The sequence below is a fragment of the Schistocerca americana genome, chromosome 3 (genome assembly GCF_021461395.2).
Source record: "Schistocerca americana isolate TAMUIC-IGC-003095 chromosome 3, iqSchAmer2.1, whole genome shotgun sequence".
Classification (NCBI taxonomy): domain Eukaryota; kingdom Metazoa; phylum Arthropoda; class Insecta; order Orthoptera; family Acrididae; genus Schistocerca; species Schistocerca americana.
In genome coordinates this window covers 11,415,845-11,439,785 of record NC_060121.1, presented here as the reverse complement: position 1 = coordinate 11,439,785, position 23,941 = coordinate 11,415,845, and the positions used below count along the sequence as shown (strand labels likewise).

General features: G+C 42.6%; 1 protein-coding gene across 1 annotated transcript in view; it reads left to right on the top strand.

The window, feature by feature from the left end:
• The window catches only part of LOC124605178 (molybdenum cofactor biosynthesis protein 1-like), a 173,471-nt gene extending 150,607 nt beyond the window's left edge, over positions 1-22,864 (top strand). The window contains exons 7-8 of the mRNA XM_047136690.1: positions 18,357-18,577; positions 22,765-22,864. Coding sequence (XP_046992646.1) covers positions 18,357-18,577; positions 22,765-22,864 — 321 coding nt within the window. The remainder of the gene's footprint in view (positions 1-18,356; positions 18,578-22,764) is intronic.
• The last annotated feature ends 1,077 nt before the right edge of the window (positions 22,865-23,941 follow it).

Sequence of the window (23,941 nt, the reverse complement as noted above, 5' to 3'; positions counted from 1 at the left end):
GCTGGATTTGTAGGTGACAGATGGATTTTTGGCAAAGCCTTGTATCAATACCTCCTTAATTATTGAGCTGAAAAACTGTAAAAAACATTCATACAGTAAAATCGCACAAAAAAATTTCCTATTTCCGCAGGTATTGTGCCTTCTGTTTCTTTTTCATTACAAAAACATATTGATTCAAGTTTATTGAGTCACAACTATGTCACTGTGATTTGTGTAACACACATTCTGGAACATGTTCCAGGAATGTCATGAAACAGACAGCTTTAAATACTTACTCTAGCTCATCTTTCAAGACTTGCATGCCAACAACAACACCATCTAGCCAATCTGTTTTTATTTCACTTTCATGTAAAGCTTTCTCCACAAAGGATATCATCTGCCATGTAGCCAGTGCAAGAGGAAATTCCACACTCACATTTGGGTAATCAAGTGGATTCTGTGTCTTGTCAGAACCAAGTACAATCAACCCAATATCATCTTTACCACTGGTAAATATCTGGAAACATATTAAATGGTAAAAATAAGTTTTGTTTATAACAAGTTGTATACCAATAAAAACATCACACACAGATACTCTTTATAAAATTATTTAATTGGATAGATAAAAAATCTACTCACCAAGCAGTGGCAGAACACACACATAAAAGACTGTTGTGATAGGCAAGTGTTTGGAACCAGTGACTCCTTCTTCAGGCTGAATGGTTGCAGGGGAAGCAAGAAGGGTGAAGGAAAAGGACTGGAGAGGTCTAAGAAAAGGGTTAGACTTTGGGAAAGTTACCCAGAACCATGGCTCATGGGTGACTTACCGTACAGGATGAGAAGGAAAGACTAATTGTTGGAGACTGCATCGGGCAAGATTCGGAAACCTGAGAGCTTAAAGGTGGAAGACAGGGTAATATGCAAGACAGAGATTACTACTAAAACTGTACATGATTTAATAAGAGTGAGAAGCTAAGTGTATTGTATGCAACAGCTGTGGGAGGGGGCAGTGAAAATAGACGGAAAAGACAATGAAAGATGTAGAAAGCTAAAACGGAGTGAAGCAAAGAGTAATTACAGTGAAGAAAAGCTGAGACAGGAGAAATTAACGTAAATTGAGGCGAGGTGGGTGGTGAGAACCAAGGACACATTGTAGTGCTAGTTCCCACCTGCGGAGTTCTGAGAAACTGGTGTCTGGCGGAAGAATCCAGGTGGCATGTGTGGTGAAACAAGTGCCGAAGTCATGTATGCCATGTTGTAGAGCATGCTCTGCAACAGGATATTGTGAGTATCCAGTATATACACTATGACTACGCCAATTTATCCTAACTGATAATTTGGTGGTAGTCATGCAGATGTAGAAAGCTGAACAGTGTTTACATAATAGCTGGTATATGACATGTGTCGTTTCTATTTCTCGCCTGATCCGCAGTTCTGTGTGACTTTCCCAAAATCTACACCTTTTCATGGAACTCTCCAGGCCTTTTCCTTTACCCTTCTTCCTTCCCCTTCAACGCTTCTGTCTGGAAGAGCCACTGTCATTTATGTGTATGTTCTGCTGCCGCTTGGTGAGTAGATTTTTTATCTATTCAATTAAATAAATTTATCAGTAATTTATTGTTTTTGTTGTTATAGTTACTCTTTATAACCTACTTAAAATACATCACGTGCCCTCCTCTCCACAATTCTTCGAACACATAGATTTGCCTTTTGTAAAAAATCACTGCGTTTCTGTATAACATACTTGGAGTCAAAGTGTCCAACATCTATTACAATTATAAACAGATGAAAGAAAGTCATTGTATTTATTGGCAGTATTACGCAATCAAATATTTTGAAAGAGTTCCAGTGGTATAAATTTACAATATCTTACAATTAAATATATATGTTTATTCTTTATATCAATTCTTAGCAATAATATAATAGTATAAATTGCAGAATCAATATAGCCAATTTTAATGTAATGACTGCAATACAAATACAAAATAACAGCGGTAAGTTATAACAAATGAGAGAGAGAGAGAGAGAGAGAGAGAGAATGAGGCATTTAGACAATGTTTCATTACAGTGTGAAACTTATTAGAATTAAAATGAAGCCATAGTGAATTATTACATTCCAAAAATAATAATTATTGTGTTCTTTCACCCCAAAATAATACATTCATTAGGCAATGTATACTTTTAATTTCAGAAATTTTTACAACAGCTCTGAACTTCACTGTTTCGATGAATTTATTACATGTGTCAATGAATGAGGGTTGATAACATTGCTTTAGTCATTCAATTGTTCATCATGTGATATTCGCAATGTTCTTAATAACTTCTTATGTAAAGTTCTATCATCAAAAAGATAATCTACGTAAGTTTTATAAGTCGCGAATCTTTAAACAACAACTTGAAAATGGGTATATCAGAATTTTGTATACATTCTAGCATTGCTAGATTTACTTTTAAATTTTAAAGTATATGAGCAGATTGAGCGACTTTCCATCCAGAAAATTTGCTGTTGGCAAGACCTCACTACAAAGAAGAATGGTCTTTCCGGAGTCAAATGCTAAAAAATTCATAAATACCAGCATTGTAAGTGATACAAACAGGTATTAAGCACTGGGCATAAATATCGTTCTGCTTGGCGAGAAAAAAAGTAGGTAGATGAAAGAGTAAATTGGGTGCAAGGATTGAACATAAACTCACCCAAATTGCAAAGGTTAAAAAAAAAAACAAACAAGAGGGTCACTGCTCAAGAATTGAGAACTGCCCCCCCCCCCCCCTTTTCTTTTACAGGCTTGCTTTCACTTTTCAGATGAGACCATGTCCCCCATATGTGAAGAAAATAGCCAATATGTAAAGAGAATTACAGATAAAGCGTTTTCTAGAGTGAGATTTTCACTCTGCAGCATAGTGTGCACTGATTTGAAACTTCCTGGCAGATTAAAACTGTGTGCTGGACCAAGACTCAAATATGGTGATCGTAAACACAGACCTGTGCTGCCATTTTGGGAGGTAGATCTCGTATCTGGAAAGAGGAGATGACAGTTAGGGTACTATGGGTGACAAGCTGCCATCAATTTTTGATGGTGCAGAACCCACAATAGTGGAACTGCTGCCTAGTCCAAAGTCACCTGTTACCAGTCTTACCCCACAATAGTGTATCGAATCCAGATGTAATGTCGAAGCTGATAAAAAGTCATATGAGAGATTCCTGTAATCTAGGTGTGACTGCACCAGTGCTGCAAACAGCCATATCAAAGTAGAGTGGACCACACCGTGGTCGGTGTCGCTGAGGCATAGAAGAGCATTCAGGTGTGACATACATGTCTGCTTTAGTTGACAAAGACGGGGAAGCCATGTCAACTAGGCATCAAAGACCGGTCCTAAAAAACACAATGACAGAAATGCATAACGTAGGTCATGGCAGCCAAGAAATGGATGCTATGAGTGAAAGCCCAGGATTGTGCTTGGTGTATTGCTAGCTGCATTCTGCCTCCAGCAATAGCCGTCGCGGACGAACAGAAAAGATGGGGACACCATATGTCATGCAGCTGCCGCCAGATCATTGATAGCCACAAAAAGGAGAGTGACACTCAAAACAGAACCTTGTGCAAGCCCCTTCTCCTGCAGGGGGGGGGGGGGGGGGGGATGCTACAGGAGGCACCAACCTGTACCCAAAAAGTGTGACATGGAAGAAAGTTCTGGATAAAAATCAGGAGTGGGCCATGGAGGCCCCACTCCTTTAAGGTGGCAAGGATGTTATGGCACCATGTTGTATCATAAGATATATATGCAGATCAATGAAAACTGCAACAAGGAACTGATGCTGAGCAAAAGCTGTTCAGATAGCACACTTCAAGTGGACTAAATTATCTTCATTAGAGCGCCCTTGGCGAAAAGCACCCTGGATCGAAGCCAAAAGATCCGGGGATTCAAGGACACAATACAGCCTTCGACTAACCATATGTTCAAGTAACTTGCAGGACACTGAGTAAACAATCTGGACGACAGCTGTCCGTTTGAAGAGGCAATTTATCTGATTTCAAAATTGGAATATCGGCATTTTCTCGCTACTGGGAAGAGAATTCTGCATTGCACCAGGGATGGTTAAAGAAAGGCCAGGTACACTGATCAAAAAATTTGCAACACCAAATAATAATTTATGTAGAGTAATGAAATACCAGGAATATGTGGTGTCACCGCCAGACACCACACTTGCTAGGTGGTAGCTTTAAATCGGCCGTGGTCCATTAGTACATGTCGGACCCGCGTGTTGCCACTGTCAGGGATCGCAGACCGAGCGCCACCACAAGGCAGGTCTCGAGATGCGGACTAGCACTCGCCCCAGTTGTACGGACGACGTAGCTAGGGACTAGCAAGTGTGGTGTCTGGCGGTGATACCACATTAAGAAGCTTTGGCTCTCGTGTTTGGTGTTACTAAGTTCCATGATTTCTTGTATGGTCGTCACTTTACCATCATCACCGACGCACAAACAGTTTGTAAATATTGCTGAAACAATGCAGGGGCGGATGCACACCCGAATGGCAGTCTTTTGAATCGGTACAAGCCAAGATGCGTGTTAACCACCAAGACGCGCTGGGATTCGGCGTCCACTGGGATTTGCAAGTACGCATCTGCTAGGTCCAACTTCGAAAAGTATTTACCCCGTCCGCCGGGCGCACTGCACGGCCCAGTAAACTGCCCTCGCACGCGTCCGCGCAGCTGCCGCCTCTCTCTAAACCAGGTGTGCCGTGACAGCATACAACTGCAGTGAAATCATGCCCGCGGTGTGCTACTAGACATTTGCGTGAAAATTGCCCGTCACGCCAAGCTATTTGTTTTTACTGTAATAAGAAAGGACATGTTCAAAGTGTTTGCCAGAAAAAGCTCAGATCAGACACTCTTAATCATTCCAAGCCCTTTGCTTCGCGCCGGAATCGAACCAAGAATACTCAGGCTCGTGCACCTTCGCCCATGGACATTCGTGTAGTTAATTCCACTTCGTCCAGTGCCACTGTCTCTAACAGTGACTGTGTTCGTCCCACAAATGCTGTGCGTCGACGTTGCCGGAACTCGCGTCAAGTCGCAAGTGCTTCTGTACCAGTGTCAGTTCAAATTGCATGAGACAGTCGCTCTTGTCGTCACCAGGACACTAAACTTTTTGTAGATTTGGACTTAAATGGCAAGGTCATACCATTCCAGCTTGATACCGGAGCTGCAGTTTCATTGCTCAATCATGACACGTACAAACAACTGGGCAAACCTCTGTTGCGTGCCGCAAATGTTAAGTTAAATAGTTATTCAGGTCAGAATATCCCTGTGTTAGGACAGTGCACCCTTCTTGCAACATACAAGGGACAAACAAAACTTGTGTCATTTTACGTTCTTCGTTCTTCTACTGCAGTGAACTTGTTTGGTTTAGATTTATTTCAGTTGTTTAACATGTCTATAGTAAATCAAGACCTATCAGTGAACCAGCCTGTACCTCCGTGTACAGCGCAGAAATTCATTCGCTGGTCTATTTTCCTCTCGCATTACCGCTACGATATCTTTTATCGGTCCACTGCTAAGCACGGAAACGCCGATGCGTTGTCCCGTTTGCCTGTTGCTGAGGATAGAGCATTCGACTCTTCCGAACTTGCTTGTATGCTCATTGATTCGGAAACCGATGACGTGGTCAAATCGTTTCCGATTGATTTTCGTCGTGTAGCTACAGCCACAGCTGTTGACCCGGTCCTTGCTACCGTTTTGCGTTTTGTTGCTACGCAATGGCCTTTGTCAAAGTCTCGGATCGAGGATCCGTTGGTTCGCCGATTTTTTGCTCACAAGGAGAGACTTTTTGTTCGACGTGGTGTTTTGTTGTTGCGTTCTGATAATGATCAGTCCAGAGTCGTGGTCCCACGTTCGTTACAGTCCTCTGTTTTACGGCTTCTTCACCAAGGACATTGGGGTATAGTGCGAACGAAACAACTTGCTCGTCAGCACTGTACTTGGTTCGGCATCGATGCTGCGATTACGAATATGTGTTCTTCTTGCATGGCGTGTGCCGAACAACAATCAGCACCGCCGCGGAAAATATTTGCATGGCCAAAAGCCACTTCCCCTTGGCAACGCTTGCACATCGATTTTGCTGGTCCATTCTGGAATGCTCGGTGGTTTATTCTGGTAGATGCCTTCAGTAATTTTCCTTTTGTTGTCCGGATGTCTTCCACGACGTCAACTGCCACCATCCAAGCGTTGTCTGCTATCTTTTGCATTGAAGGTCTTCCGCAGACTATTGTTTCTGACAATGGCCCACAATTCATGTCCGCAGAATTTCAGTCATTCTGCCAGGCCAATGGTATTCAACATCTGACATCCGCGCCATTTTCGCCTCAGTCAAACGGTGACGCTGAACGATTGGTCCGGACTTTCAAGTCACAGATGTTGAAGTTGAAAGAGTCGCATTCTCGGGAGGACGCGTTGTTGCTCTTTTTGTCTTCGTATTGCTCTCAGCCCCGAGATGGTCGCTCGCCGGCTGAGTTGCTCCACGGTCGTCCTCATCGAACATTGATGTCTTTGCTGCACCCGCCGCATCAGGTTCCTGTGCAGCGGCAGACTTCTGCTTTTGCTCCAGGCGATGTTGTATTTTATCGCAACTATCGAGGTTCACGGCGTTGGCTCGCAGGGCGCATTCTTCGCTGCCTCGGCCGCGCGATGTATTTGGTTTTGGGGGCCTCTGGTGAGGTGCGTCGGCATCTCAATCAGCTGCGCCTCTGTCGTCGCACGGGTTCTGCCGCTCCCCGTCTGCTTTCAGCGACGGTGCCGTCCGGTCAGCGCCCTGGGGACCCATCTACTGGCTCGCCTCATCCCCAGGTGTTACCGACGATGAATTCCATTTTGCCCCATGGCGACGCGCCGCTGCCGCCTCCGCCGCCGCCGCCTGTCCTCCAGCCGGCGCCGCCCACAGTGGACGCTTCGCTGCAGCCGCCAAGCGCCTCCCTGGGTCACGCGCCGCCGATCGCTTCCCGTGACCAGCTGTCCTCCACCATGGAACTCTTGCCCGCTCCGGACCACATGGCGTCTTCGCGGTCGACCCTTCGGCCCCTCCTGTCTCTTTACGGGCACATACACCGCATGTTGACGTGCACCCTGGACTAGGTTTTCAGGCGTTTCCTAGATCCCCTCGCACCGAATGGCTGGGTGCGGGTGGCACAGCCTCGCCTGTTGTTAGTTTCCCCACCTCATCGCATACGTCAACATGGGGTCCTCCCCACGGCGGGCGGAAGCCTTATAACACGACCGTTCGCCGATTTGCGGGGGAGGAATGTGGTGTCACCGCCAGACACCACACTTGCTAGGTGGTAGCTTTAAATCGGCCGCGGTCCATTAGTACATGTCGGACCCGCGTGTCGCCACTGTCAGGGATTGCAGACCGAGCACCACCACAAGGCAGGTATCGAGATACGGACTAGCACTCTCCCCAGTTGTACGGACGACATAGCTAGCGACTACACTGACGAAGCCTCGCTCCTTTGTCGAGCCGGTAGTTAGAATAGCCTTCAGCTAAGTCAATAGCTACGACCTAGCAAGGCGCCATTAGTAACATTGCATGTATCTAAAGAGTCTCACTTGTATCACCACATTCCCCAGATGTACCAAAAGGATGGATTAAAGTTAAGTATTACAGAAGCTACGTACTTTTCTGTATAGCATTCATTACGTATCCTGTTTCAGACCTCACGCCCATCTGCGTGAGCGTAGCGCATGCCTTTCGGCTTCCTCTCATTGTGTCTAGGCTGTCTTGTCTACACACAACAGAATATATTTGTTGAGTCAACGTATGTAAAGTGATTAACGTTGCAGGATCAGAGATCAATGTGAGTGTGAGATAAGCCACTGCAAATGTAAATGCAAATGCTGGTACGCCGTTGTACACTTGTCATGTGTCAGTTTGTGGGATGGAGTTCCATGCCTGTTGCACTTGGTTGGCCAATATAAGGACAGTTAATGATGTTTGTGGATGGGTTGAAGCTGTCATCAGATGATGTCCAATATGTGCTCGATTGGAGGTAGAGCTGGTTATCGAGCAAGCCAAGGCAATATGTTGACACACTATAGCACGTTGGCTTACAACAGCAGTATGTGAGCAAGTGTTATCCTATAGGAAAACACCTCCTGGAATGCTGTCAGCGTTCGTGGGATTCATACAGACAGTTTTGTCAGTGGAAAAGCGAAAGCCATTGTTGATGCTCCAGGAGTAAAGACAATCAAGACATTGCTGAAGGTGCCACTAAGTGAGACAGGTTCATAGAGAACTGCAATAGAAGGCAAAATCGTCAAAAAAAAAAGGGAGCCGGAGATGCCCAGTGGGAGACAGGCCATTATAGGGTTAATGGCGATAGCAAAGAGAATGACACTCAGAATGGAACCCTGAGACACACCATTTTCCTGGATAAAGGTGTCCGACAAGGCAGACCCTTCATGCACCTCGAAAACTCAGTCTTTTAAAAATGTCTGAAGGAAACAGGGTAGGTGGCCATGGAAGCCCCACATGTGAAGAGTATGGAGGGTACTAGCTCTCTAGCAGGTGTCATAGGCCTTCTCCAAATCGAAAAACACGGCGACAATCTGGGATTTCTGCAGAAATCCATTCATGACTTTGGTGGGCAAAATAATGAGACGGTCCACTGCAGAATGCCGTGTTGAAAGCCACACTGTGCATTCATCAAAAATTGTGAGACTCAAGCCACCATATCATCCGGGCATGAATCATATGTCCCATCACCTTGCGAACACACTGGTAAGAGAGATGGAGTGGTAGCTAGAAGCTAATTTCGGCAAGAGCTGGATTTCCATCAATAAATTGAGTTGAAGTCTGCTGTTGTGGTCTTCATCCAACTACTGGTTTGGTGCATCTCACCAGCCTATTCCAGCCTTTGTAAGCCTCTTCATCTCTGCATAGTATTTCAACCTAAATCCACTTAGAATGGTGAACCACCATTCAGAGAATAACTTTTTAACAACACAGTTTGACTTCTGTAAAGGCTTCTATACTGAGAATCAAACGTAATATCTCACAAATTCAATTCCAGTAGAATTAAATAGTGGAAATTATCCCCTCTGTAATCTTGCCAAAGCCTTTGACTGTTTAGATTAAAAAATTCTGTGAGGGGAAGCTAAAATAGTATGGCATTAAAAGTCTTCCCCTTGCATGGATTGAGTTGTACTTTAACTACAGAAAATGGAAGGTCACATTAACAAATGATAAGACAGGAATAAGAGTAAACTCAAAAAGGGAGAACATAAAATATGGTGTGGCACACAGTGTTTGCTGCCAAGTCCACAAAAATGATTTACTTCCGGCACTGGAGGGCTTAGGAAAAACTCTAATGTTTTGCAGTGCCACAAACTTATTGATGCAAGATCTAAACTCATCCATACCAGAAACATCCAGGAGAATAACAGAACAGGCGTGTACTGATCCACAGGTACCAGCTTAATGCCTAAAAACTTGTATTGTGCAGTTCTAAAGAAATAAAAGTGACTTACAGATACGAATATCAAAAGTAGGGATAAATGGGCAGTTAGGCTCCCATGTTCTAAGTTCCTGGGTATGCAGATACCACTCACGTGTGAGTTTAGGATGAACTCAGCAATTCAGAACTGCAATACTAGAAGCAAAAATAATTTCCATATATAAAAACCTAACATCAGGGTTGCCACAAGTTTCTCCAAGTGAAATTCCCTGATATCTCTGATTCCACAGACACATTTTAGAATTTTTCCCCGACAAATTTTGAGGTCTCAAGGGGAGGTAAAGACATAAGTCGACAAAAGAATGTAAGGGCTTTGTATTTCTCCCCCATTTTGTTTTAGGGCGCAAAAACAACTAGGGTCATATGTGTCCATGCCAAAACTGTGAAACACAAAGGTGAGGAGAGGAGTTAAAAATGATTACATGTCAACGTTTAATGACAGGAGAGAGGACAGCTACAATCAGGGATGTGGAGAAAGGTCTATGAAGTACGCAATAGGTAAATGGAGGCCCAGAACTAAAAGTTAAATGGCCTTCACCATATTGCTACAACTGATAAGAAGTAAAACACGGTCGACAGCCCACGCATTGTTCACTAAAACGGCCAATAACTCAGATGGCAAACCCAAACGGGAACGTAAACGGTAAAAAAAAGGGCACCCTCTCAGGAAACAGCAGACAGTTAAAAGTTGGGTGCAATGTACACAAAGTAGTGGGGGAGCACCACTTAACAAATGGTGATGGCTAAAAAGGCAGTGCCCAATATGCAACCTAGTTAAAATGACCTCCTCGCCGCAGGACGACTGAGAGGAGGTTGTCCAAGCCACTGGAAGAGGCTTAATAACCCAGAGCTTATTCCTATGAATGGAGGACCAGTGGCGATGCCAAAGTGACACCACCTCCTGACAGAAAGCAACAAGAGATCATCAGAGGGAATGCAAGAATTATTGGGCTGAAGTACGAGGAATGCAGCTTTGGCAGCAGTGTCAGCAACCTCTTGGACCGATATGACCTGGAACCGACGTAAACATCACAGTGGCTCCATAAAAAGTGAGCAAGTGGAAGCTTTCCTGGAACCGGTGCACTAAGGGATGGACAGTCTACAGTGCACAGAGGCTTTGAAGGGTGCTGAGAGAGTCTGAGCAGTGACACAGTTGAAAAGAGTATGTCACCAGATGTACTCCATGATCTGATACAGGGTGAAGAGCTCTGCTGTAAATACTGAGCAATGTGCCGGAAGTCAGTATCAAAAAATGTTGGTTGACGTTGAAGGCACACCTGACACCATGGTCAGTCCAAGAGCCATCAGTGTACACAAAGATACTGTTGCAAAAATCCATGCATAGGTCGTGAAACTGAAGGCGAGCCTGAAGGTCAAGGTGAAGATGGGCTGCCGCATGAAGCCAAGATGGTGAAGGGTTCACACCCATCGAAAAAGCTGCAGGGAGCATGAAGTCGGAGGACCAAGATAGTTTTGTATAAAGCAGGAGCCTCAGGAATTTTGTAGTTTCAATGAATGGAAGAGCAACAGGCCTAAGACGTCCGGTGGCTGCACGAAAAGCATTATTCGACACATTGGCATTGCTGTCAGGCTTCCTCAGAGCCATAATCCGTTGGTAGCAGGCACCCACTGCAGTAGTAGCCCTCGGGTGGCCTGAGCAAGGTATGTCACTGATAGTTCCTGTCCCTCTCTATCTCTTCCATGTCCGAACAACATTGCTACGATTCACTCCACGATGTCTGGACACTACCCTTGCTGAGAGCCCTTCTTGGCAAAGTGTAATAATGCAGATGCAATCGAACTGCAGTAAGGATCATCTAGGCATTGTTGAACTACAGACAACATGCCCTGGATTCCTCATGTCGACAGCAGAAGAAAGCCGACACTTCTGTAGGACCTCATGGAGCAGGATCCTCTTGCCTCTGTGCCCTGTAGCAGTGAGTTTTCGCAGACTGACACTTGGCAGCTGCCGAGGTGACACTCCTTCCTATTGTCCTCATCGTGACTGTCCTCCAATGGAACTTTTGCAGACTTTGATCCAACAAAGAGGATTTATGACTGCTTTTAGAATCGCAGCTTCTACTTGTACTCTGCCTTCAGCAAACAAAATTACATCCTCACGACTGCTTTGAGCTTTTGTATTTCTTCCTGGTCTGTTTTGACCTTCCGCTCGAGGTTGGCATTCTGTCTCATGAAGGAGTCATGCTGCTCATATGGGATGACATTCATAGTCAACCCATCCATCTCCCTGACTACCTGTCATCAAGCTGTTGCAGTCTGTCTTTTCCTTCCTCACTTGAACTTTTCCCTTTCTACCATTTACATCCCTCAATCATTTGATGTCACCAGGTTCGACTTCCTCCAGCTTATTGGACAGCTTCCTCGCCGATTTCTGCTGCTTGGGGACTTTAATGCACACCATCCCATTTGGGGCTCTTCCAGAACCTATCCGAGAGGTGCCCTCTTCGCTGCCATTCTTAATCAACTTAACCTTTTCATCTTTAACACAGAAGCACCCATGTTGCTTTCAGACTTGTCGCACTCCTATTCCCATTTGGACCTTTCCTTCTTCACTGCCCGTCCTGCACATCATCTTGAACGGTCCGTTCTTTCTGACACCTACTCGAGCGACCATTTCCTGTGTGCTATCCATTTGCTGACTCCTACCCCACCTCTGTGCACATCGAAATGGCAGCACACTAAGGCTGACTGGAGACTTTACCCCACCCTGGCGACCTTCAACGAACATGATTTCCACAGTTGTCACAGGTGGAATTTCTTACAAACATTATCCTTACCGTCGCAGAACATTCCATTCCTCACACTTCCTCTTTACCATGCTGTGTCCCAATCCTTTGGTGGACTGAAGCCTGCTGCGATGGAATTCGCATTCTTCAGGATAACCAAAAAGGTAGCTGAACTTCATTCACTAGTTCTTTTAACAGTTTCACCCCCCTCTTCCATCGTGTGCACCAACTTCCGATGGTTCTCTGGGAGCAAGATCCATTCCCCAATTTTCATCCTGACAGTAGCAGACAGTATCATCGTGTACCATATTGCTATCTCCAACACCTTGGGTCGCCATTTTGCAGAAATTTTGAGCTCCTCCCACTATCATCCTGCCTACCTCTATTGGAAATGGGCAGAGAAGACTCAGGCAATACCCTTCTCTTCTCAGAATCGTGTGTGTTACTGTGCTGCCTTTACTATGAGGAAGCTAGCTCACGTTCTCACTTCATCTCAATCCTCTGACCTGGACCAGACACTGTTAATTTTCAAATGTTGCAGCACCTTTCTCATGTGGGCAAGCACTTTTTGCTTAATACGTACAACCGGACCTGGGCAAGGGGCATGTTATTAAGCCACTGTTGTGAAGCCACTGTTATACCCACACCTAAGCCCGGTAAGGACAAACAACTTCCTTCTGGCTATCACCCACTTTGTTTACCCATGTCATGAATGGTTTTCTGTGGAAATCCCAGACTGGCTGTGTTTTTCAATTTGGAGAAAACCTACGACATTTGTTGGGGACTAGTATCGTTTGTACTCTCTACACATGGCGCCCACTTCCTGTCTTATCATTTGTTAATGTGACCTTCCATTTTCTGTAGTTAAAGTACAACTCAATCCATGCAAGGGGAAGACTTTTAATGCCATACTGTTTTAGCTTCCCCTCACAGAATTTTTTAATCTAAACAGTCAAAGGCTTTGGCAAGATGACAGAGGGGTTAATTTCCACTATTTAATTCTACTGGAATTGAATTTGTGAGATATTATGTTGGATTCTCAGTATAGAAGCCTTTAGAGAAGTCGAACTGTGTTGTTAAAAAGTTATTCTCTGAATGGTGGTTCACCATTCTAAGTGGATTTAGGTTGAAATACTATGCAGATGAAGAGGCTTACAAAGGCTGGAATAGGCTGGTGAGATGCACCAAACCAGTAGCTGGATGAAGACCACAACAGCAGACTTCAACTCAGTTTATTGATTGAAATCCAGCTCTTGCCGAAATTAGGTCTCTGTCTCTCTCTCTCACTCTCTCTCTCTCTCTCTCTGACACACACACACACACACACACACACACACACACACACACACACACACACACACACACACACACTCTTCCTTCTAGCTACCACTCCATCTCTCTTACCAGTGTGTTCGCAAGGTGATGGGACAAATGATTCATGCCCGGATGATATGGTGGCTCGAGTCTCACAATTTTTGATGAATGCACAGTGTGGCTTTCAACACGGCATTCTGCAGTGGACCGTCTCATTATTTTGCCCATCCATGTCATGAATGGTTTTCTGCAGAAATCCCATATTGTCGCTGTGTTTTTCGATTTGTGCGAAGGCCTATGACACCTGCTAGAGAGCTAGTACCCTCCATACTCTTCACATGTGGGGCTTCCATGGCCACCTACCCTGTTTCCTTCAGACATTTTTAAACGACTGAGTTTTCGAGGTGCATGAAGGGTCTGCCTTGTCGGACACCTTTATCCAGGAAAATGGTGTGTCTCAGGGTTCCATTCTGAGTGTCATTCTCTTTGCTATCACCATTAACCCTATAATGGCATGTCTTCCACTGGGCATCTCCGGCTCCCTTTTTTTTTGACGATTTTGCCTTCTATTGCAGTTCTCTATGAACCTGTCTCACTTAGTGGCATCTTCAGCAATGTCTTGATTGTCTTTACTCCTGGAGCATCAACAATGGCTTTCGCTTTTCCACTGACAAAACTGTCTGTATGAATCCCACGAATGGTGACTGCAAATTTGTATGTCCGTCTGGTTATTTGACCTGTTGTGCTGCCATTCACAAACAGCATTCCAGGAGGTGTTTTCCTACAGGATAACACTTGCTCACATACTGCTGTTGTAAGCCAACATGCTATAGTGTGTCAACATATTGCCTTGGCTTGCTCGATAACCAGCTCTACCTCCAATCGAGCACATATTGGACGTCATCTGATGACAGCTTTAACCCATCCACAAACATCATTAACTGTCCTTATATTGGCCAACCAAGTGCAACAGGCATGGAACTACATCCCACAAACACACACACATGACACATGTACAACAGCGTATCAGCATTTACATTTACATTTGCAGTGGCTTATCTCACACTCACATTGATCTCTGATCCTGCAACGTTAATCACTTTACATACATTGTCTCAACAAATATATTCCTGGTATTTCATTACTCTACATTAATTATTTTTGGGTGTTGCAAATTTTTCCGTCAGTGTACCTGGCCTTTCTTTAACCATCCCTGGTGCAATGCAGAATTCTCTTCCCAGTAGCGAGAAAATGCCGTTTTTCCAGTTTTTAAATCAGATAAATTGCCTCTTCAAACGGACAGCTGTCGTCCAGATTGTTTACTCAGTGTCCTGCAAGTTACTTGAACATATGTTTAGTCGAAGGCTGTATTGTGTCCTTGAATCCCCGGATCTTTTGGCTTCGATCCAGGGTGCTTTTCGCCAAGGGCGCTCTACTGAAGATAATTTAGTCCACTTGAAGTGTGCTATCTGAACAGCTTTTGCTCAGCATCAGTTCCTTGTTGCAGTTTTCATTGATCTGCGTGTATATCTTATGATACCACATGGTGCCATAACGTCCTTTCCACCTTAAAGGAGTGGGGCCTCCATGGCCCACTCCTGATTTTTATCCAGAACTTTCTTCCATGTCACACTTTTTGGGTACAGGTTGGTGCCTCCTGTAGCATCCCCCCCTGCAGGAGAAGGGGCGTGCACAAGGTTCTGTTTTGAGTGCCACTCTCCTTTTTGTGGCTATCAATGATCTGGCGGCAGCTGCATGGCATATGGTGTCCCCATCTTTCCTGTTCATCCACGACGGCTATTGCTGGAGGCAGAATGCAGGGAGCAATACACCAAGCACAATCCTGGGCTTTCACTCATAGCATCCATTTTTTGCCTGCCATGACCTATGTTATGCATTTCTGTCATTGTGTTTTTAGGACCGGTCTTAGATGCCTAGTTGACATGGGTTCCCCGTCTTTGTCAACTAAAGCAGACATGTAGGTGGCACCTGAATGCTCTTCTATGCCTCAGTGACACTGACCACGGTGTGGTCCACTCTACTTTGATATGGCTGTATGCAGCATTGGTGAAGTCACACCTAGATTACAGGAATCTCTCATATGACTTTTCATCAGCTTCGACATTACGTCTGGATTCGATACACTATTGTGGGGTAAGACTGGTAACAGGTGACTTTGGACTAGGCAGCAGTTCCACTATTGTGGGTTCTGCACCATCAAAAATTGATGGCAGCTGCTCACCCATAGTACCCTAACTGTCATCTCCTCTTTCCAGATACGAGATCTACCTCCCAAATCGGCAACACAGATCTGGGGTTAAGATCACCAAGTTAGAGTCTTGGTCCAGCACACAGTTTTAATCTGCCAGGAAGTTTCATATCAGTGCACACTATGCTGCAGAGTGAAAATCTCATTCTAGAAAAAGCTTTATCTGTAATTCTCTTTACGTATTGGCTATTTTCTTCACATATGGGGGACATGGTCTCATCTGAAAAGTGAAAGCAAGCCTGTAAAAGAAAAGGGGGGGGGGGCAGTTCTCTATTCTTGAGCAGTGACCCTCTTGTTTTTTTTTTTTTTTAACCTTTGCAATTTGGGTGAGTTTATGTTCAATCCTTGCACCCAATTTACTCTTTCATCTACCTACTTTTTTTCTCGCCAAGCAGAACGATATTTATGCCCATTGCTTAATACCTGTTTGTATAACTTACAATGCTGGTATTTATGAATTTTTTAGCATTTGACTCCGGAAAGACCATTTTTCTTTGTAGTGAGGTCTTGCCAACAGCAAATTTTCTGGATGGAAAGTCGCTCAATCTGCTCATATACTTTAAAATTTAAAAGTAAATCTAGCAATGCTAGAAATTATACAAAATACTGATATACCCATTTTCAAGTTGTTGTTTAAAGATTCGCGACTTTTAAAACTTACGTAGATTATCTTTTTGATGATAGAACTTTACATAAGAAGTTATTAAGAACATTGTGCATATCACATGATGAACAATTGAATGACTAAAGCAATGTTATCAACCCTCATTCATTGACACATGTAATAAATTCATCGAAACAGTGAAGTTCAGAGCTGTTATAAAAATTTCTGAAATTAAAAGTATACATTGCCTAATGAATGTATTATTTTGATGTGAAAGAACACAATAATTATTATTTTTGGAATGTAATAATTCACTATGGCTTCATTTTAATTCTAATAAGTTTCGCACTGTAACGAAACATTGTCTAAATGCCTCTCTCTCTCTCTCTCTCTCTCTCTCTCTCTCTCTCTCTCTCTTTCTCTCTCTCTCTCTCCCTCTCATTTGTAATAACTTACCGCTGTTATTTTGTATTGGTATTGCAGTCATTACATTAAAACTGGCTATATTGATTCTGCAATTTATACTATTATGTTATTGCTAAGAATTGATTTAAAGAATAAACGTATATATTTATTTGTAAGATATTGTAAATTTATACCACTGGAACTCTTTCAAAATATTTGATTGCGTAATACTGCCAATAAATACAATGACTTTCTTTCATCTGTTTATAATTGTAATAGATGTTGGACACTTTGACTCCAAGTATGTTATACAGAAACGCAGTGATTTTTTACAAAAGGCAAAACTATGTGTTTGAAGAATTGTGGAGAGGAGGGTACGTGATGTATTTTAAGTAGGTTATAAAGAGTAACTATAACAACAAAAACAATAAATTATTGATAAATTTATTTAATTGAATAGATAAAAAATCTACTCACCAAGCGGCAGCAGAACATACACATGAAAGACAGTGGCTCTTCCAGACAGAAGCGTTGAAGGGGAAGGAAGAAGGGTAAAGGAAAAGGCCTGGAGAGTTCCATGAAAAGGTGTAGATTTTGGGAAAGTCACACAGAACTGCGGATCAGGCGAGAAATAGAAACGACACATGTCATATACCAGCTATTATGTAAACACTGTTCAGCTTTCTACATCTGCATGACTACCACCAAATTATCAGTTAGGATAAATGGGCATAGGCGTAGTGTATATACTGGAACTCGCAATATCCTGTTGCAGAGCATGCTCTTCAACATGGCATACGTGACCTCGGCACTTGTTTCACCACACATGCCACCTGTATTCATCCGCCAGACACCAGTTTCTCAGAACTCCGCAGGTGGGAACTAGCACTAAAACATGTCCTTGGTTCTCACCACCCACCTCGCCTTAATTTACGTTAATTTCTCCTGTCTCAGCTATTCTTCACTGTAATTACTCTTTGCTTCACTCCGTTTTAGCTTTCTACATCTTTCATTGTCTTTCCCGTCTGTTTTCACTGCCCCCTCCCACAGCTGTTGCATACAATACACTTAGCTTCTCACTCTTATTAACTCATGTACAGTTTTAGTAGTAATCTCTGTCTTGCATATTACCCTGTCTTCCACCTTTAAGCTCTCAGGTTTCCGAATCTTGCCCGATGCACTCCCCAACAATTAGTCTCTCCTTCTCATCCTGTACGGTAAGTCACCCATGACCCTTGTTTCTGGGTAACTTTACCAAAATCTACCCCTTTTTTTTAGACCTCTCCAGTCCTTTTCCTTCACCCTTCTTGCTTCCCCTGCAACCCTTCAGCCTGAAGAAGGAGTCACTGGCTCCAAACGCTTGCCTATCACAACAGTGTTTTATGTGTGTGTTCTGCCATTGCTTGGTGAGTAGATTTTTTATCTATCGAATTAAATGACTTTATAAAGAGTACCTGTGTGTGATGTTTTTATTGGTATACAACTTGTTATAAACAAAACTTATTTTTACCATTTAATATGTTTCCAGATATTTACCAGTGGTAAAGATGAAATTGGGTTGATTGTACTTGGTTCTGACAAGACACAGAATCCACTTGGTTACCCAAATGTGAGTGTGGAATTTCCTCTTGCACTGCCTACATGGCAGATGATATCCTTTGTGGAGAAAGCTTTACATGAAAGTGAAATAAAAACAGATTGGATAGATGGTGTTGTTGTTGGCATGCAAGTCTTGAAAGATGAGCTAGCGTAAGTATTTAAAGCTGTCTGTTTCATGGCATTCCTGGAACATGTTCCAGAATGTGTGTTACACAAATCACAGTGACATAGTTGTGACTTTATAAACTTGAATCAATATGTTTTTGTAATGAAAAAGAAACAGAAGGCACAATACCTGCAGAAATAGGAATTTCTTTTGTGTGATTTTACTGTATGATGTTTTTTACAGTTTTTCAGCTCAATAATTAAGGAGGTATTGATACAAGGCTTTGCCAAAAACCCATCTGTCACCTACAATTCCAGCCCTGTCACTGGCATTCCGTACCCCACAATATGACTGGGCCACTATGAAAGCAGCCACATCATTGTCAAATTCACTGAAACTACTGCATAGCAATTTGCTTGAGTATGGCTGCAGTTGTGGTCTTCTGTTTGGTTTAAGCACTGCATCAATACCTTCTCTTTATAGCACTCAGAGGTCGCGATCTGCGACTGTTTTTACAAGTGGCAAGAGAACTTTTCCTCTAGTTGCTTGTTTTGTCACTGAAAGATGCAAATATTTTAGAATGTAGTGCCCTATGTATATCTGTTAGAATAGCCACAAGGTCTGAAAGTCATTTTCAAATGATTGAGCTCTTCTACAGAGTATTGAAATTCACAGATACTTCCAACCTGGTCCACCAATGTCTTACATACTCCTCTTCCTCCATGGATTGTTTCCAGCATTTGGAGAAGAAACATTAGGAAGCAAAACGTGCCTTATAACCAAAATCTAATGAACATATAATTAAATTAAACAAAGATGTAATGTTGCACTCTCAGGTAAGACTGATCTTGAATGCAAAGCAAAAGTGGAAATTAAATGTACGCTGCAACATTCATCTCAGTTTTTGTTATTGAAATTATTCACAGTGCCATAGGGAGAACTGAGTTTATGTGTTTTATAGAGTCAGATACACACTGTGGCACAGGGTGCTGTCCGTTATTCTCCTGACTATGATGTCCAGGAATGGTAGTCTTCCCTCTTCTTTGGTCTCCATAGTGAATTTGATTTTGTGGCGTGTGGATTTCAGATGTACAAAGAAGTCAAGAAGTTTGTCTCTTCCATGAGGCCAGATGACAAGTGTGTTATCCACATAACAGAAGAAGAAGAAGAAGATGGATTTCCATTTGGATGACATCAGGGCCTCTTCCTCGAAGTGCACCGTAAACATATTCACAATCTCTGGTCAGAGTGGGCTGCCTATTGCGACTCCATCTGTTAGCGGGAGGGGGGTGTGCCACGAGTCAGTGAAGTGGGAAAGTTGACCAAGTAATATGCGTGATGTGTCATACCTCAACCGATATTGAGAACAGAATAAAAAATTCAGAGGCATTACTTTTCAGCACTCCCATGCATATTCTGTATGCAAGAAAGCCGGTTTCTCATTCAGAAATTCTATTTCAGTGTTGGTTGTGTACACAAAGACCGTGTTAAGCATAATGGAAGAAGGAGAAATGTTTATCAGCATTCCAGATTTGGCAGTGGCAGGCTCATGGTCTGCTGAGACTCTGGTTTATTGTTTCACTGTATTGCTGCTTGCATTGCTCAGAATCTCATTTTGTGCGAACATAGAATTGGTAGGTTCAGGAGGGCCATGCTAAATGCCTTGCAGGGCCTCCGTAGTGCCATCCAACTAGCACCTGAGAGGGCAGACAAGTGTTCGCTCATGCGTACATGATCCTGCAGTGAAGTTGTGTACATTTAGTCAGGAAGTGGGCTTGTATACAGTGAGACAAGTATCCACACATACAATGTGATGGCATCTGGAGCAGCACAGACTGTCAAGCCATTAATGCAGCTCTAGAGAGAGTTGAACTGACAGCGGTGCAACTGACAACAATGCCAGACACAGGAATGGCACTGTGTCATTGTATCAGATGAGTCTCGGTTCTGCAACATCGTCACAATTGATGTACTTGTGTGTGGAGGCTCTGATGCCAACAGACCTGGCCAGATTGTACCTGTCATTCACATGCAGGTCCAGCATGTGATGTGATGGTATGGGGTGCAACTGGATACATGTCACAACCTCTGGTTCACATAGCCAGTAATTTGGACAGCAGCCATTGCATTTGTGTTTTGTTAAGGCCTATCACTGTACCCTATTTTCAAGGGCTCCGTGATGTTATCTTTTAACAGGATAATGCAAGACTTTACATCACCTGATCTGTACTGAGCTACCTCGATACAGAGAGTGTTCCACTGTTGCCGTATCCAGCATTTTCTTCAAATCTGTCACCTGTGGAGAACGTCTGTTCACAGGATGCCAAGAGATGGGTATGCCGCCAGTCGCCAGCCACCAGTCACCAGCCACTACAGTTGGAGAACTCTGACATATGACATACAGTTGAGTAGCATGAAATGATGTACCCACGGCTGTAATCCAACCTCGATTTGATATCCAGTGTGATGAGAGCTGTTCTGCTGTTCCAGTTTCAATACTGAAAATCATATATTATTTTTATGCTGTCCTAACCAGACTGGACTGTGGTGTCATACAGCATAAAATATCTTACAATGTGTTGAATCAGTGATGAGAAGTGTAGAACAGCCAGCAGGGGAAAGATGTTGGCAATGACACAGCTTTTATGTAGAACAGCAGTACAGTGTTTCACAGTGCATAATGCTTCCGCAGATTGAGAACAAAATGTGTGGTTTGCTTTCATCCATTTTCGCAAACATAGCCTTGAAAAATAATGTTGACATTACTGTGCATTTCACTCTGAGGCATATTGCACTCTGAGAATGTTCATCGAATTCAGTTACTTTGTATTATATTTCAGCAACAGTGACATAATAGCAAATTGGACTGTATGAGTTTTTATGGATTATTTTTCCAGACACACACTACCATTTCTTCAGATTTATTTAATTTGGGTATAAATCCTTTCCAGCATATATGCTGTACACAAAATGTTGAACATAAAATGTAGCTATCTGCTGATTTAACATCTTGCTGAGTATACCAGTACAATGTTTTGTTGTAACAAATAGTTCAATGTATTTTACACACTTATAAACTTATTTATACAGTTATAGTAATTTATACTATTACATTAATGTTGTACCTTAATGTTCTGGAAGATGATATTATAAGGAACGTCATACTTTTCCTGGATGATAGAGTTGTCTATAATGAATTATTGCCTGAAAAAAATCTGCACAAATTTGAGTCAGATCATAACATTTCAAATTGCTCCAAAGATAGGCAACTGAGTTTAAGTTTTCAGAAATGTAAATTGGAGCACATCACAAAACAAATAAAAGACAGTATTGTATGACTACATTATCAAATAATCACAGTTTTAATTGGTCAACTCATACAAATATCTGGATGAAATGAAATGGTGACATAGACTCACTTGTAGGCAAAGCAGAATGCAGACTTCAATTCATTGGTAAGATACTGGAAAATGCAATCAGTCTATAGAGGACATTGCTTACAAAATACTTGTGTGGCCCGTTCTAGAATATTGCTTAAGTACGACCCATAACAAATAATGCTAATGGCAGACATTGAATGTATACAAAATAGTGTAGCATGATTGATCATAGATTTATTTGATGCATGGGAGAGCATCAAGAAGCTACTAAAAATTGGAAATGCCAGACAAGTGAAGATAGACGCCAAATATATGACAAAACCCAACTTATGAAATTTCAGGAACCTGTATTAAGCGAGGTATTTAGGGATTATACAATAACTACATATGTATCACTCCTATAGGGACCATGAAGGCAAGATTAATTACAGCATGCACAGAACCATTTAAAGAATCATTCTTCCCACACTCCACATGAGCATTGAATGGGGATAAACCATAATGTGTGGTACAACAATGTACTTTGTCGGACAAACCCACAGTGGTTTATACAGTGTGCATGGAGACATGGAATCAGTTGACAGTAGCTGGGTAATGGTTCATATTGATTCCCATTTCCCTGTTGCAGTAGGTGATCTTATGCCTCTAATTATTTTTTCATTGCTATCTTAACTTGCATTCTCCAATTCAGTTTATTAACCCTTCTTATCTCTTTGTATTAGGGCAAATGTACAGTTAACTTTTAAGGAATTTGTATTTTCAATTTATCAACTGGAGTTTTGTTTCATATGCAGCAACAATGTTACAAATTATTTGTTTCAGTTTCTTTAGAATAATTTGCTGTTTCACAGGTGCCTTGAAGAAAATAAAAGATCTCGAAAGTGTCTTAATGACAACCGATGGCCTCATGTTGACAAGACAGCTGGTTGCCTTGCAGAGGGCAGGGCTTGACGGTCTGAACATCAGCTTAGACACCCTGCAGTCCCAACGCTACAACCAGATCATGAGGAGGAAAGGCTGGAAGCGTGTCATGGCTGGCATAGATCTAGCCTTGCAACATGAATACGAACCTGTGAAGGTATTACTAGTGCAGCTGTCATCGCATGCAGACTTTCATAAACAAAAGATATAAATCTGTTGTTAAGAATATCAATACAAGAATCACCATTTTAAAGCAGTACGCCCTCACCCTCACCCCCATCCCCGCTCCCACCCTCACCGCTGTCTCCACACTGCAGCTGTAAGTGAAGGAAGGTATATTAAGACAGAAGAAGTAAATTTTAGCTGACGATGCTAACAGTTTCGTAGTTTATACAACATAAAAAAGTATGGCTTGCAAGTTTACCAATTATTGTCAACATGAGGCCTACGGTTGTCATTAAGACACTTTTGAGATCTTTTATTTTCTTCAAGGCACCTGTGAAACAGGAAATTATTCTAAAGGAACTGAAACAAATAATTTGTAATTGGTATCTTATATTTTCCTCCCAAGAGGGCATTATGAAACTCAAGATCTTTACAGTTTCTCTTTTTTTCTTTTGTGTCTTTAGTTTAAAATAAGTATCCTCTATTGTGGTGCCATTTTGAAAAAAATACTCGATTGTTTGGAAAAATTATTCTTAATTCTATAGTCACACTTTTGTTGTATCTAAGTACTACTGGTTTCAGTAGCAAGTACCAGCATCAGTTCATCTTATTATCAAAAATTTCTTTGCAAAATAAAAGCTGACCATTGTGGCCAAGCGGTTCTAGGCACTTCAGTCCGGAACCATGCTGCTGCTACGGTCGCAGGCTCGAATCCTGCCTCAGGCAGGGATGTCCTTAGGTTAGTTAGGTTTAAGTAGTTCTAAGTTTGGGGGACTGATGACCTCAGATGTTAAGTCCCATAGTGCTTAGAGCCATTTGAACCATTTTGCAAAATAAAAAGCTTCTGTACAACTGCAAACTAGACATACCATTTTCAGGGTGCAGTTCACATCTATTGAAAGCACAACAGTGACCTTTACTTTTAGTAGATAAGACACCTAC